This window comes from Scomber japonicus, chromosome 23 (genome assembly GCF_027409825.1).
Source record: "Scomber japonicus isolate fScoJap1 chromosome 23, fScoJap1.pri, whole genome shotgun sequence".
Lineage (NCBI taxonomy): Eukaryota > Metazoa > Chordata > Actinopteri > Scombriformes > Scombridae > Scomber > Scomber japonicus.
The window spans coordinates 13,415,570-13,433,187 of record NC_070600.1 but is presented as its reverse complement, the minus strand read 5'-3'; the positions used below and the strand labels follow the sequence as shown (position 1 = coordinate 13,433,187).

General features: G+C 39.7%; 1 protein-coding gene across 2 annotated transcripts in view; it reads right to left on the bottom strand.

Annotated features, from left to right (window-relative positions):
* The window catches only part of LOC128385217 (ELKS/Rab6-interacting/CAST family member 1-like), a 123,862-nt gene that overhangs the window by 52,318 nt on the left and 53,926 nt on the right, over positions 1–17,618 (bottom strand). For both annotated transcript variants that reach the window (XM_053344069.1, XM_053344070.1), the window contains 3 exons: positions 9,105–9,240; positions 6,659–6,790; positions 859–1,019 (listed from right to left, as the gene is read on the bottom strand). In XM_053344069.1, coding sequence (XP_053200044.1) covers positions 859–1,019; positions 6,659–6,790; positions 9,105–9,240 — 429 coding nt within the window. The remainder of the gene's footprint in view (positions 1–858; positions 1,020–6,658; positions 6,791–9,104; positions 9,241–17,618) is intronic.

The following is a 17,618-nucleotide window of genomic DNA, read 5'->3' as shown; positions in this document are numbered from 1 at the left end:
CTAATGTTGAGATTTAGTTTCTCTTTTTTTCCAAATTGGGGTTAACATCTGAATTCATCTCTGGATCTTTGGCCTGAAACTTCTAAAATTCAATAGTTATCTTACATGATCCTCTGCATATAAAGAACCTACAGATAGTAGACTGTGATACAGTAGGCGCCACAGTAACACTCAACTCCTGAAAGCTTGAAAGGTGGCTTGTGTGCAGAGGACGGCAGCTGTAGTCTGCTCAGGTTCACAGTAGCTACAACAGTGTTTTAACTGTGACCCTGTTTCACGGTGAAAGAAACATTAACGTGTCCACGGAAACTTATCAAATCACTCTTCCATGATACACTTCTACTGTCTGTCCATAAACTCAGTATCATGTTCCACTGACTGTTCACAGGAAGGTCTGTGAATCATCCAGAGTGGTGGTGTCGTTAAATATTTCATCAATTTTTATTGCTGCGATGAGGAGCACAAACAGAATTTCATTTGAGTGGGAAATCTCAAAAACTGACCATGTAAAACTAAAATGATGCATGGCTTAAGAATGCTGTGAATAAAAGGGAAACTATGTTTTGTGGACATTTTGGTGAATTTCATTTTTTTTTTCAGGAGACATTTTGTGTGCATATGAGTGCGTGCAAACTTGAATAAAAATATATAAAATGTAGAGATAAATAGATCTGTGGACCAATGAATATGTTAGTGGATTGATAGATAAAGACATACTGTAGATGGTGTTTGTGTTTTTGGAAGCCTAATAAATGACATCAGCGACAGAGAGGATTTGTACCAGTCAGTGTAAACGCTCGGCTGGTTTACATGTAAACACAAATAAAAACAATAAAACGTGTTCTTTTGTATTCTTACTTCATCTCCAGGACCTCCTCCAGGTGTTTCCGCCTCTCGGCTCGCAGGGAAGTCAGGTGACCCTCCTTCTCGGCCAGTGAGAGTTGAGTTGATGACAGCTTCGCTTTCATCACCTCCAATTCCTGTTTCACCTTCTCCATGGCAACCAGCAGGTCCTCCACCTGATACATACACATACATACTGTATCACATTTTGACTCCAGCTTCTGTGTCTCAATAACATTTCAGATTCTTTATTTTCCCTTTCAGATCTTTCATTCACTTTTGCTTCCCAAAGATATGATAGACAAATCGTGTTTGTGTGTCGATGTGTGACGACGTGTCTCCCTCTCTCTCTGTCTCTGCATTTGAATCTGACAACTGCCGTTAATAGTTTCTATGTTTTTACACAAGATGCACCATTGCAGAAAATCAAAAGTGTCATTTTTCTTTCCATGTTTTCTTTTCTCTCTTTATGTTGTTTCTCTTTCTCTCTTCTGCTATACATGTTTTCCCTAAGTCCCCCCCCTATGTGTCTGGCTGTATATCAGTGTGTCAGTTTAATGTCTGTGAAGTTGGTGTGTCAAGGTTAATCTACTTCTCATGGTGAGAAGAAGTGCGCTGCTGCCACACACACACACACACACACACACACACACACACACACACACACACACACACACACACACACACACACACACACACACACACACACACACACACACACACACACACACACACACACACACACACACACCTGTATGGACCGTGGAACAGATGCACCCACACAAACACAAAGCAGAAACACTAGCTCCCTTTTCTCTTCAGTGTTGAAGTAGAAATGAAGAAGGACAATGGGAGTGAGAGAGAGAGAGTCAGAAATATATTAACACACACCATTATTTTCTTCATAATAATAGATCAGAACATCACAAATGAAAAATAAAAAGCCGTCAGAGAGGTGATTCAGAGACACGTGGCGTTCTCCAGAAGCCTACTGGTTAAGACCCGTACCACATAACAGCAATGCCCATAGTTTGGTTCTCGCACCTTTGTTGCATGTCATTCCCTATCTCTCCACTCGTTTCCTGTTTTGTTTTTTAACTGTTGCTGTCAAATAAAGGCAAAAATGAAACTCTTGTCTCTCACGTTTGCTCTAATTTCAGCTTTTTCTTCTGCTGCAATCTTCCAGGCTTGTTTAGTGTCCAGTGATCTTCATGAACCTTTAAAGAATTACTTTACAAAATCCTTTTCTACTGCTATCTCATTGAATTGTGTTACATTCCCTTTGATCTTACATTGTCAAGAAATTTTGTCTGTTTTTAGAGACAAAAGGATTCTGCCTTTACAGAGAAAGAAGCACAGGGCTGATGATACAAAGAGAATGAGGAATGGAAAGTGAGAATGAGAACGAGAGGGATGGAGACAAACAGTAAGCATCTGTTATATATTCTTGATTTAGGCAATTTGACCAAGTCATTGCTGGTAGAAATTTGCCTATATGTTTTATACAGAGCATAGCAGGTTTGTCTTAAAATTAGCATAAATGAATGAACAAATTAATGATCCACAGGAGGGAATAAATGTTTAGCAGCACACACAAACACACATATTTCACTAGTTACCACGTTCAACAGAAAATAGCTACCAAATAAAGATTGACTTCTAAACCTGCTGTTCACTAAAATACATTTTAAAAATGTGCAAAAGCTGAAATTGATGAATGAAGAGATGTAAATGGCAGGTGAGTGAGGTCTGTGATGATTGTTTGTTACCTTTGACCACCTAAAGCCGGCTGTGGTGAACTCATGCATTGGAATGTGAGAGAGCTGCATACAAAAAGAGAGAAGAAAGAACGAGAGAGAGAGGCAGGAGAGGAGGACATAAAAAGGTAAAGATGGATACAAGGAATAGGCAGAGAGAATGAGGAAGAAATTACACAGGATGATGGAAAATAGAGGAGGAAAAAAAACAAAGGAAAAAGGGGACACAAACAAAGGTGATTGGCAAGAGCAGGTAGAGGAGGAGAAACAATTAAAACAAGATAAGTGTGGGAAGGAAAAGCAGAAAAAAAAGGAGGGAGAAAGATCAAAGTTATAAAAAGTGTAAATAGCAAAAAGCAGCGATAGAGAAAGGAAGAGAAATAAAGAAGAAAAAGAAATGCTAAGCACATGGAAGAGAGTGAGATCAAAAAATGCAGACAGTGCAAAATACTGAGCAGTTAGAAACACAGGCGGCATTAAAAATGCAGTTCAGACAAGACGAAGAAGGAAAGGAGAGGAGTGGGGAGGGAAAATGGGGACAGATGAGAGTAAATTTAGGAAAGAGAGAAAGAGACAAGGTGGTAAGAGGAGGGGAAAGCCTTTGGCCGACATCAGAGATGGAGGGATGCAGGGATTGGTGAGGAGTGATGAGGACCAGCTGGAAAAGAGGGAACTGGAGTAGAAGACATAGCCACCCCTTCAGTCCTCAGTCTGAGTATATGTGTGTGTGTGTATGTGTGTGTGTGTGTGTGTGTGTGTGTGTGTGTGTGTGTGTGTGTGTGTGTGTAATAATGGTTTAAAGAGTGATTTCAACTTTTTTTTAGATCAAGAAATAAAAAACAAGGTGCACCGAGTTCAAGAATTAAAATAGTCTGGTTAATAAAGGACGGAAAGCTGGAGAAGAGGTCTGTCTTTAGTTTGTCTGTCTCTGAACAGACAGATGCAGTGTGTCATACTGTTGACTCATTTCTCGGTCACACACACACACACACACACACACACACACACACACACACACACACACACACACACACGTGTGCACGCACACACCTTTCTTCGGTGATCACACATACAGTAGTGACTCATGTCTAGCAGGAAAGCTTTAGTATATTTTCATGTGGTCAACCGTTTTACTGGGCAAGCCCCAAATCCATGGGACAGTCCCTAACACACAAACACATGTCAATATACAGTGTGGCTGCATACTACAAGTGTGTGCGTAGATTATGTTTGTCTGTATTAACAGTCAGGGTGTGTGTGTGTGTGTTTGCGTAGGTGTGTGTGTGTGTAGATGTGCCTGGTTTGGCCGCATTTGCATGTGTGTGTGCAAACGCTATAATAAGCAACGTGTGTCCCTTTGAACAGGCCGCCCTCATTAGGGGCGGAAATTGTCTCTCCCTCTGTCATCATTTTATAAATCATTATGTGAAAGGTTAATTGCGGTGACGCAGTTATAAAGCGGGAACACAAAAATATTTATTTACAATTTACTTGTGTGCACAGAGACATGTTTCCAGTTTAAAACCCAACGTGGCATCCATCTGGCTCTAGCTGAATGCAATGTTGTGCTGCGTTGTGTGCGCTGTTTAAATAGCAGTTAGCACTTATTTCCGCCATGTTTGTGTATGAGTGTGTGTTGGTGTATGTATGTGGAATGCTGTGTTGTGTATTACTACGCTGTCTGCAAGCACCACATGCACAAGTGCGTGTGCGTCTGTGCTGAAAGGCTGAGTTAGTGTTGTTGACGTTGGGTGAGGACTGTACTGAGTGTTTGGCTGCCGTCGCCACTCGTTCACCGCACGCTGACGTTCCTGCTCCTTCCTCCTTCACTGAAGCATTTTAACATGAGGACGCTCTCCAGCACCCTGTCCTGGCGTCAATGGCGTCTGTTCTATCTAATTAAAGCTGCCACTTGCAGCAATTTGAAGCATTTCAATATATCACAGCCAAATTAAATGTGATAGTTTGGCACGATTACTGTAAACAAATTAAACCACAGTCAAGACTTCAGGAGGATAAACATGTGGGATGTGGTTTTTCCATTTTTCCTTCACTTGTACCAAACGTCGCTATTATGAACTCTCAAAGCTTTACGCCTGTTTGCTTTGACAGAGGACCCAAAGTTTCTCTGCAACTGTGTTTTGTTTTGGAGAATTGTAATGATATCATAGATTTCCATACATGTGCGACAAAATGCGGCAACAATTTATTAATATTTAAGTGCTACACAAGGCTACTACACCCTCAGGATCTCGGTATTCCTTTTAAAGGAATAGTTTGACATTTTGGGTAATAGGTTTATCTGCTTTCATGCTGAAAGTTAGGTGAGAAGACTGTAATCACTCTAATGCCCATCCATTAAGGAGCTAAAGCTGGGCTTATCCTAGCATTAAGATTTAAAAAATACATATTTGGATGTGTTAGGGTAAGGGTTAGGGATGTGTTAAATAGTGAACCTGAGATGTCAGTGTACAGTATGTATTTTTAAACTTATTACATTTTTCCTGCTCCCAGTCTTTACGCTAAGCTAAGCTAAGCTAAGCTAAGGGTCTCCTGGCTCTAGCTAGCTTTATATGAGTATAGTAGATCTAGCAATTCCTTTAAATTTATACTTAAACTGTAAAAATGAATAATAGGGATTTATACGTATTTTACAAAACACATGCAAATACAATATTGTTTTCTGTACTGTACCTGCTTATTTCAACCCTTCATTAAAGCTGTATCAATTTCACTGAGAGGGAAATATGCAAATCCATAATACCACTTCTTTTGGTTGCATAATTACATCAAGTGGAAAACCCAACCTGTCATATGCATAATTTTAAACATGTTTTATTGTAGTTCTTGGCATCTTTGGAACATTGGTATGTTGACTAGAATTTGAAATCAAGTTCAGTGAGTTTGAGCTGTACTTGTCAGCATATAAATTTGTTTCTCAAGCCTAATTAAATCTTTGCTAAGAGCGTCTTACTCTCCAGAACAATCACTTATTGAGCATATATTTGTTTGTCTGTCCATCTTATGCTTTTCTTACATCTGTCTACTTGTCTTTGCTCAAGGTTTGTCTTATTTCTCTTACATCTATCTATCTATCTGGAATTTATACTGCAGGGACACTTTAACATTTAAATTAATATTTACCATGTTTAAGAGTGTAAGCAAAACACCTCAAAAGTAAAATATTTGTTTCTACATCTGTCTTTATGTGTCTGTCCAGAAGAAGCCAGAGAGGACGGCCAACATTTAGAGGCAGTAATAACAATGGAGTCCTGCCATTTTGCCAACAGCTACAGCGGACCATGTTTTCTCAGGGCAGTTTTCATCCTTATGGCCCATGCTGTTTTTTCCCACTTGTCAAAACCCATCCAGGCTCTGAGAAACATTTCCCATCTCTATGGCCTTATTAAGTCACTGGTACCCAGGGGAACAACACACACACTGTAATTCCACTAAACCTTTCCCTTCCGAGTCTCCCTTAACACCACTATGAGCTTTCCTACTGTCTCAACGTAGATAAAACTGATTATAAATTGGATTGGTTGGCTCACAGTGCATTTAAGAAGAAGCTGTTTGTTTGTTGCTGGCTGAGGTGGACAAAATACAAGTTGTTCTTTAAATAGGGATGTTTGCCTCTACTCCAAATGAGGAGTGACTGGGAAAACACACACACACATACACACACACACACACAGCCACACCTGAATGAGCTCAGTTGGCATGGTGCATTTCTGCTGCCGGTGCCATTAGCCACTTTTGGCATGGTGATGTTTAGCTATGTCAGAAAGAGTTTTTATTTCACCCTAAAGATGTTTGTCTGTGTGTGTTTCCTTGTATGTCTGTTCAAGTCTTCCACAAAGACAGAAAGATGGAAGGAAATCCCTGAAACGAGGACATTTGTGTCTTTGTGAAAGAAAAAAAGTGATAGGGGTTGAGGTTTAAGGAAGGTTTTAGGTTTGGATCACGCATTTGCTGGTTTGGGGGTAAGGAATCACCTTACACATGCAGTAAACAACGCAAATGTGTGTGTGTTTAAGCTACAGAGATAGAGCATGTACCTGTTTCTGAGACTTTACGCGTGCCTGCTCCTCCTGAGCGAGCACCACCTCCCTCTCTGCTGTGATCTGAACACTTTCCCGCAGTGCCTCCTCCAGCTCTTCAATGCGCTCTTCCTTTTGACGGAGGGAGTCCTGAAACACAAACACACACACACACACAAATAGGTATGGATGCTCAAGAAGAAGCAGAGAAAGTACACAATGAAAAGAGAGAAAGTTATGATGGGTTAAGGCATTTATATAAGAAAAAAGCCACACATTCACTGGTTTCAGCTTCATAAAGTAAACCTCCGGATTTGCTTCTCTATAAATGTATTATCCTTGGGTTTAAACTTCCTTTCACTTTTGGACTGCTTTGTATGACACAACAAGATATATTTGGATAACATTTGGTCTTTGGGCATTTCACAGAGCAAAAAAAATGTCTCAAATTATTTTCGGTGTTTTCTGTTCCTGGATCAACAACTGTGTTAGTGAGCATGTTTGTTTTCTGTTTTGTTTTTTACATCATCAGAGTCTGAGAAATATAACTTTAAACCTCCAAAAACATTTTTTTGGCCACTTTGCGTAGCGGAAACAAGCTGTGAACACAACACTGATAAATGATCACCTTTTAAGTTCATATGGCAAACCTTTTAGGAAAACATTTGACTATTTACACATCCAGCAGACATGAATCAACATTAGGATTTATTTGGATTTGGATTTCTGGTCATTTAATGAGTGTAAGTCCAATATTGACTCTGTTTTTTCATTGTTCTTCTCTCCACCAACTGCTGAGGGGAATATCTGGCTCTTCATCTGCGAAAAGCTTCATTATTTTATGGATTCTTAGAGCTTCTCGACTGAAAACAGATCTCTGCTGACAAAAATGACACTGACAGTTTTTGTTAGTTTCAGCCCTAGCACTGAAAAAAGCTGTTAAGCTCGGTATAGCTAAGGGCACTGCAGCATAGAGTGATTATTCTCTGTGAGTTCATCACTATGAATGACTCTGCTCAGTCACATGATCCATTGTCAAAATGAAAATATGGATTATATTGGCTTTAAGTACTCTGTTAATTTAAGTACTTCAATTAGGCAGACGTTCACTCACAAAATCGTTCTCGATCTGACTCCCTCCACATCTGACAGCCTGATAAATCACATCTGTTTACAGCAGTGTCATATTTCCCTGTCACATCCTGCTTAACATGGCCCAAGAGGACAAGCCTTGGACACTTTTCATTCAAGTCTGCTGCTCCCAATATCTGAAATACACTGCAGAAGACTCAATCTGACCGGACTCTGTGGACTTTAAGGAATTCACAATGACACATGAAGGTGTTTCTAAGCAAAATGATGACATTAACTTCCCACCAATTCCCCCCCCAATTCTTTTTCCCTTCTTGCCAGGAAAGTGACTTTGCTGGTTAAATTACGATTTAAATAACTGATGGAGACAGTGTGTGAGTGAGTGAGGATGAGACATTACAGTGGCCATGAATAAACCTCCAGAGCATCTCCAAAATATGTGCTGAAAATCTGAATCCTGCTCCTGATCCAACATTACTTGGTGTCTGACTATGCAGACTGAGATGGACTTAATTAGATTAAGACTTCTTATTGTATTGAGTTAAATTTATGGTTTTAATTATGCTCATATTCCATATTTACAGGCTTGAGTGCTGGTTAAACTGTGCAGGGTGGCTAACACTGACACACCGGTTACGGTTGTAACCACTGTGGTCTCATAAGTCTAAGTGACTCATATAGCTATCAACTCATCCCTTAACCACACACACGCACACGCACACACACGCACGTACGCACACGCACACACACACACACACACATACACACACACATACACACACACACACACACACACACAATCTGCCTCTAATCAGAATCAGAGGCCACTGAGGTTTACAATTACTGGAAGGGGAGGATGGACAAAGAAAAAAAGAAAAGATGAAGTCAGGGAAAGTTTAAGTCGAGGAGTAGAAGAGGGGATATAAGGTGTAAAAAAAAAAAGGTGAAACTGAAGGAAGGAGGAGATGGAAAGGTGAAAGAAAACCTGCAAACTTAATATATTATAGGATACTAAGAAAACCACTGCCACAATCATCACCCTCCCACATATGACTGTTCAACTTGTGGTCACTTCACACCCCAGCAGACAATTAGGGGATGCTCTCAAACCACAGGAAGCATTTTAAAACCCACAGCATTCACTGCATAGTTCTCTCACCTCTCCTCACTCATTTTTTATCAACCCTTCCTCCCTTTCACCTCTTCCAACATTTGTTGTCTCCTCTCCTCTCCTCCATCTGCTTTCCCTGTCAATCATTCTCCCTGGTTACAGTGACAGTGGGTGATATTCAGGATAGGACAGAGCAAACTTTTTCCTGTGTCCCTCCACCAAGCTCCTTCTGCTTTTTCCCTACTCTTCTCTGTTTCGTACCTTTATGTGCTGGGAACTTTCATTCAGGTTATCTTCCCTCTTCTTAGCCTCCTCCATCATTTGGGCGTTCTTGCTCTTCTCCAGTTGCTCCTTGTGTTTCAGGTTGGCCACCTTCTTCGACTGATCCTTCATCTGCCTGCAAACACGCGCAAAACAGAGTCAAAGTCAATGCATTGCATCGTTTACATTTGGTATCACAATCTCTAGAGGCATGAGTGGTGTTAGGTAGCGAAAATCTATCTTGCAGTGTATCCCTGAGTAAAACTGAGGTATGTAGACCTCAAATTGGGAAAAGTTGCATACTGAATATCTTCAGTTTTCCCAGACTTGACATCAGAATTGCTTGTCTGATTGGTGCTATTTCCCCAAAAAAGTTCATGTTTCATATTTGAACAGCACATAAATAATACTCCAGAACAGTTCTGGTTTTCTATTTTAGCTCCTGGAGTCACCTTTAACCTGTGAAGTTGAATAAAAGAATGAATGTGCACGCACACGGAGCATTGACAACCAAACTGAAAATTCAAAGTGACAGCTAGTCATATAAATGGACCTGACTTTTTCTTTTGTAATCCAAAAGATTTATAAATATCCACCATTAAAAATATGAAATACTCAATACCTGTGAGTGCCATTAGGATGATATTGCAAGAAACTATTCTGTGCAATACAATACAGAAATAAAATCCCTTAGGGTCAATACACCGGTAATGCAAAGATCAATAAAGTAATTCAATAAAAAGCTAAGAATCAATGAGTAGATAGTGTCCAAGATTTCTCCACAGTGGGAAGTATGACGGGTCTTTTCATAGAGGGATTATTGGGTATCGGGAAGCAGAGCCTAAATCATCATCTGGGGAATATAGGAGAGAGAGAGAGCAACAGTAAAATAGAGAAAGAGAAAGAGAGGGAGAGATTCCTCATGGGAGCAGCAGGGTTGGGAGATGGAGAAAGGGTTTATCGTAATCCGTGTTTAAGCTGTCTGGAAGCCATTGTGCCTCTGTCACAGACCTATCAGCTATCACAGCAGCTTGACTTGATCAGGACCTTTCATACCTTTCAGTCATAGACACACATGGACTCACCAGCACTAATGCCAGGAAGGTTAAAAACTGACTGAATCATGACACAAAAGAAAAATAAGAACCACAAAGGACAACAGGGTAAGCACACTGCTGACTAACACTTCACATTCAATAAACGTCATTTTTATTTTACTTTTATCGCTATGAACATCTGTTAGTGTTTGCATTTTTTTAAACGTGTGTATTGTTTGTCTGCCTGTGTCTTGCAAATGTTTATGCATCTTTGTGTGAGTTCTTGTTATCATAACTTTTTACAGGCTTGAAGATAAATCAATTTTCTTAATTTTCATTGCTGCAGCTGCCAGTAAAAGAGCTGACCTCCTGTGATGGGAATCCACCGTGTGCTCCGTCTCACAGCAGCAGCAAAGCTTAGCACTCATGGGAAATCATTTTTATGAGTTGTGTACCGGCTATTTTGTTTCCTAAGGTGTAAACAGGTTACAATCGTCCCATGACCTTTGACTTTTGTCTATGCTCCACTGCTTTATTCGTTTGAGTGCAGTCTACTGCTTGAACTCATAAGATTGTAAGGCATATTTGTTTATATCTACAGTAATATACATGTTCTTGAGTCTGAACATTTAATGGAATCTCCTCTCTTTCATCTTTCCTGTCTCTCTAAGCTATAAACTACCTGCTAAACTAACTTAAAATAATGGGAGTAATCCATCAAATGGCTTTTACTTCAGTATCACTGCCAGAAAAGTTGAGAAATGTCATTGGCAGAGGATGGTAACATAAAAATCCTCTATGTGTTCTCTAAAAGGTCCTGGGGGCCCATTTGCAAACCTTCCAGAGAAATTTGGGAAGCTGGAAGTAAAATTGAAATGTGACGACGAGCCAACACTGCTCTGCAGCATCAGGCCATTCACCACTCAAAGTGTGTGTGTGTGTGTGTGTGTGTGTGTGTGTTTGGCTTTGACTTGTCTTGTTTTGGTGCATTTAAACGGTCTACATATGTACCACACTGAATTGGTATTACATCCAAATTAGGTTCAAATGTTAAACAGGGAAGTTGATGAAGTAAGCCTGGAGTCAGATGCCTTTTAGTTTATTTTGTTTCCTTTGTTCTGCCCGGATTTGAGTTTGCACCCTCAGTATGGGATAAAGTTATTTGAATATTTGGGATCAATTCTGCACCATACACTGTGTGTGTGTGTGTGTGTGTATGTAACAGGTCATAAACAGGCAGGAATGTTCCTATTGGAGGATTTCCAGGAAGCTCCAACCATCTGGTTAGCTCTCTGAGGTTTCCCCCCTTCATGCTACATTTACTGTATGTATGTATGTATGTGTGTGTGTGTGTGTGTGTGTGTGTGTGTATGTGTGAAAGTGGAATAGACCTTTAGTTTGTAATGTTTCCTATTGACTCAACACTCAGGTCCCACTTCCCACTCCCTGTCTTCCTTCTCTCTCTAAAACTAAACACTTGGTTGGCTAAAACCTCACTTGTTTGCCTGTATCACTTTTCAGCACGCACGATCATTTGCATGGGTAACTATCACGCATCAGACCACAGCGACTACCTCCTCCTCCACTCTCATCTCATTGGAATGCCCTCCTAATCCAACACCATTTTTTTTTGCATGTTGCACTATTATCATTTGCATGAAAAGCAATAATTTATTTGCATCCAGCCAATGTACTGGGACGAATGGATTTCTCCTCATCGCTCCCCTTTCCCTTTGCTCTCCTCCAAACCTGCTCCCTCTCCAAATGCAACACTGCTCTTTCCTTTGGATAAAATATTTTCAGTAGACCATAGACCATTTCTTCTCTCCTTTTCCTCTCGCTAATTCCCTCCTCTCGCTCTCTTGTCACTTCCATCTCCTGTGCTTTCCTCTCCCTTTGACTTCTCTCCTCCTCTGCTGTACTCCTCTACAATCCTCAAACCTTGGATCATGGACTACTGCAATAGCAATCATAGCCAGATTGCTGTTTAAAATATTAAAGACTGTTGTCAATTTGTATATTATACCATATGAATAATACTTCATTATTCAAGATTTAGAGATAATATAAAAGATTTATATTGTGCACTTTTATATTATTACTGGTCAATTTTAGGGCTGCAATGAACAATTATTTTCATGAATCTGCTCATTATTTTATAAAACAGAGAAAAACCGCCTCTTATAATTTCTTAAAGTCAAAGAGACATCTGTTTTTTTCTGATTTGCCTTCCAAAATCCAAAAAATATTCTGTTTGCTATCACATACGATACTAGTTAAGCTTCAAATAGTCACATTTGAGAAGCTGCAATCTTTGAATATTTGGCATATTTGCTTAGGAAATGACTAAAATGATTATTCACATAGCAAGTTAGTTGCGTAATTCTTTTGTCCATCGACATAAAACTAAAGGATGACTTTTCTGACAGTTCTGGCACGTCAAGTTATTAAATTAGGCAACCATATCACCTTCTGACACCATTTAGAGAAACTTTATTTTATTTCTACATGTTACTTCGTTAGATGCTAAAACCCCTCCCAGTTCGAGGAGTGCTGTTCTCTGTCTGTTCCTGACGTCTGACCTCACTGTGGAAAAGGCAGGAAAGAGGAGAATTCCCCTTCAGGGTGTGATAAATTACCACTATAATATAATTTCTATATAGCTATAGAACTATGATGTTGTGACATCTGCATTCAACAGAGCAGCCCAGTCCTTTCTTTCCATTTCACACTGCCTCTCTCTGTCCTGACAAAGTTAACAGATGTGACATGAATACTCTTTAAAAAGTTGCAGTTGTGATTTTACAAATGTTTAATTGAAGCAATGCGTGTAATGAAAATGTTTTAGTGTTTTAAAACATTTTCATTAAACGCATTGCTTTAAGGGGCAAAAGTTGCCTGGTGAACTCAATGGCTCTGCTCAGCGGAGGCTCGGTGCCATTTGAAGCTGTTTTAATATGTAAAATAATTCCTTCACTCTCCCTCTGCAATCACTTTCAACAACTGCTGCAAACCGCTGGAGGAGGCGGAATCACAGGAGAGTTCCCTTTACCCACAACGCTGTAAACACGGCATACAAATGTGCGGTGAAACCACATCTCCACACACACACGCACACACACACGCACACACACACACGCACGCACACACACACGAGCACATGAATGCACAAATTTACCAAAACTGTGTGATAGTGGGAGAAGCATACACACACACGTACACACACTTGGTGTGTGTGTGTGCAGGTCCAAACACAACCTGCTTTATATTATATCAAGACTTGGATCGGACCACACACAAATATTTGAAGTACACACACCGTTGTGCACACACATACAGTTGTGAGTGCAACTTAACACAAAACAACATGCGTCCATTTCCCAACATCCACACCAAAATACACACATACAAACACACTGGCACATACTGTAAACATATATTATGTGCTAATGTAAACACCCGCTCACTTGCTGACAGCACTTTGAACTTCCTAAATTTTGCCCAAAATATCCTCACGCACACGCACACACACTTAAATATTCTATATTTACAAACGCACAAACAAAAGCCTCCTTTAAAATGTTCATTTGTAAAAAAAAATATTATACTTCTGGCTACTAGCAGTAAAAATGAAAAGACACACACACACACACACACACACACACACACACACACACACACACACACACACACACACACACACACTCATAAACTTTAGTAAACCCCAAACTCTACAAAATAAAAACTTTTAAAGCTCCCTCATTAGCATGTGGCAGCTATTCAGGGACCCACATTAAGGTAATATTAATTTTACATTTGGAGTCCTGTATAAATATTTGATCAGAAATGCTCGGGGGCCTCATGTATGTTTACTGCACATAGTTCACCCAACATTAACATCAAGGATTTCCTTTTAACGGTTTGGAATTCAGTATTTCCTTTGAAAATACAGGAAATATTGGTTTGGTTTATTAAGCTCATTAAAAAAAACTATAAAACATGAAAAGGAAGGAATGATCAAAAACATAATAGTTTAGCCTTGCTTGCTGTTAGTGCGGAAGAAGAACTTAAAGAAGGGAGGACATTTTTGAGGAGTTAAGAAATAAATACTTATTTTGTGGTCTGTTGAATGACTGCAGAAAAACCCCTCAGGTAGAAAAGGAAATAATAATAAAGTAAATAAGGAGGTAAGGCAACTAAAACTGCAGATGTGCTAACTGCCACACAGTGTGTTACTGGAAACAACTGTAAAAAAAAAAAAAAAAGAACTGTGAGATTACAGCAGCAAGTAAAATGTCTTTTTAAAATTGCATCCATCCATATGAAAATAAATTATATTTACAAGATATATCCACACCTCAGAACTAGCCACACAACTAATTGGAAAGTGTTTAGATAATAGTAACAGTGTAAGCATGTGATAGAGAGTTGGAGTTGATGTTGGCAGTGTCTTTGTTTAATATGGAGAACCGTGAAGAAACTAAATGAGATGCTGACACGTTCCTCAGCCTCATATCTGTCTGTTGATCTGACCTCTGGATTATATTGTAGATGAGTCAACAGCAAAAGTTAGCTCACTCTCAATACTGATTGCATTCATACAGTGAATTACAGTAGCATTCCTTACATGCGTCACTACAACAAATCAGAATATAATAAGATAAAACAGAATAATTTATAGTGTGAGCACTACACTGAAGATTTGTGCATTTTCTGAAAAAAGATTTCCATTTTCCGTCAGCCTTTTAAATCCTGTACTGTATGTGTATGCAGGTATTTTAATTAGATGACTCTCAGCAGTCATTCCCACTAGTGTTGTCACCTATTAGCTGGCAAATTCCTTCTTGCGTGTGTTTTTTTGTGTGTGGAAGAGACACACACACCAAAAAATATGCATGGGTATGTGATAGTGTGTGTGTGTGTTGTTGTCACCCATTAGCTGACAAATCCCTGCACCACGTTGATGCTCAGAGTCATACAGGACCTCAAAGTAATCACACACACACATACCAACACACTAACACACACACACACACACACACACAAAGCGACGATGCAATTCCTTTTTAAGCTACAGAAGCATGGATGCCAGACTTTTGGCAGTGGATGAGGAGTTCCTCAGCTCAAGATCAAAACAACCATAAAAAAAGACAAGACGAGGAAAAAAAAAAAAAAACACAAAAAAGGACAGAAGAAAAAAAGAAGTCTTCTGTCGCCTACCAGACAGAAAAGCCATGCTAACTTTTTTCTTTCGTTTTGTTTTTTTTTTTACTCTCAGGAGTTGAATTGCAAAACAACAGTGATGAAAAAGCTGACAAGACGGCAGGGAGAACAGTGGCTGTACAAGTTGAAAAAGAAAGAACGAGCTGGCAGTGGGGGAGACCTTTACAGCAGAGCAAAACACTCAGACCACCAGATTTATGCAGGAAACAGAAGGAAGAAGTGGTTATTATGTGGTCGATCACAATGCGGAGGTCAGAGAAATTTTAATATGACTGTGATATGTCTGTTAGAAATGACCAAATTTAGACTTTTGGTTTTGCATGCTGAAATCTCATTACTGCCTCACCTCCTGAGTACAAATAGGAATATTTGAAAGTGAAAAACCAAAGGAAAACAAGAGCTTGACTTTGTCAACCTCAGGATATGGACAGAGCTATATGATAGCAAACTTAAAGGAACAGTTGGATATTTTATGGAAATACGCAATTGCTTTCTTGCCAAGAGTTAAATGAGAAGATCGATACAACTCCCATTTCTGTCCACCTGTCCATTAAAACCGAAGCCAGTTCACTTAACTTAGCATAAAGTCTGGGAACAGCTAACTTTTCGCTATCCAAAGCTAACAAAATTCACCTACCAGCAGCTCTAAAGCTCAGTAATTAACATGCTACATCTCATTTATTTAAACCAAACCAAGACCCAAGTGTAAAAACACGATATTGCAGTTTTATAAGCAATTATGTGGCTTCTCGATCCCAACCTCACAATGACGACAACAGGATATAATGTGAGTTTTCCCATGTTTCCAGTCTTTATTCTAAGCTAAGTTAATCGTCTCCTGGCTCCAGCTTCACATTGAACAGGCAGACACGAGTGTGGTATTAATATTCTCATCTAATGCTCGGCAATAAAGCAAATCATGTCCAACTATTACTTTAAAGTTGTCCATAAAAGTTGAAAAATATTGTAAAGATTGCAAAATATGAGTTAAACAGCAGGAAGTTCCGGGAACAGTGTACAAAAAGGTCACTACTACTTGAGCTGGATCCCAGGCCATCTCAACTTCTTAACAAAAGTATTGACAGGAACAAAATATGGCATGAGTTCACTGAAAGAGCCACAAAAACCAGGAGAAGTAAAAAGACCTCTGAGCAAAAGTTCACAGCTGTCCAAGTTAATAATGGCAATACGTTGCTTGAACATTTTTCTTTTATTTGCTGCGGGTAGCCTCAAATTTGACACAATTAAACTTCATGCTACTACGAAAGTTCAAATGCGGGCATCATGAAGAGACTAGAAAGATGTTATAATGGATGGTGAAAGAAAGAAACAATAATGTTTCCTCTTCAAAGAGGCAGCGATGTGACAGAGAAAGAGAGCAGAGTGAAAGTCAAAGTGTTTCCTTCAAAGACAAGAGAGACATGATGAGAATGATTAAAAACAGAGTTTATGACAGAGTTAGGGAGATGAGAGTGTCTCTGTGCAAGGACAAGAGGTATGACGATGAAGGAGAGCGCGATGAGAACGAGAGAGACAGTGACAGAAGAGGAAAAATAGGCATGCGGTACTAACCTTGAGGCAAGACTGGGTAGAGCAGGAGACAGTGTTGCATTGTAAAGATGAAAGAAAGGGAAAGAAAGACAGAGAAGGAGAGGGAAAGGTGAGAGTGGAGACAAGAGTTGAGTGCTAGGTTAGCCAGCTTGATCAGTCTTCAAAGAACATGAAGGAGATGAGAGACAGAAGAACTGACAGTGAGACAGACAGAGAGACATAATTAACTATAGAGACTCTGCAGGCAGACACGTAAACAGGGAGACAGGCATGACCAAGCAAACAAGCTAAGCAGGCAGACAGTCACATAGACAGACAGGTTAAAGGTAAGCATTGCTTCTTTTCAGTACAGTAATTAAGGTAACCTCACATGAACCCTACAGACATTAAAGGGCTGACACACAGACCAAAACGAAAGCAAGCAATTCACCAATCAAAGCACGAGCTGAGAGCATGCTCACTATGCCTTATTTCTTTCTTCAGCATATTTCACTTCCCGCTGGGGACACTTGAAGAGTTTGCGGATTTGTGGAGAAGTCTAAACCAAATGGTATATGTAATTGCTAAGATATGAAATTAAAAAAAAAAAAATGACTTCCTGAATAGGTTGACCCCAAATAGTATTCCTCCCAATCCCTCCTCATATGTTTGGTTTAACTGGCGAAGCCCAAACTCAAGGGTGAGTTTATGCTTGGGAACGCAC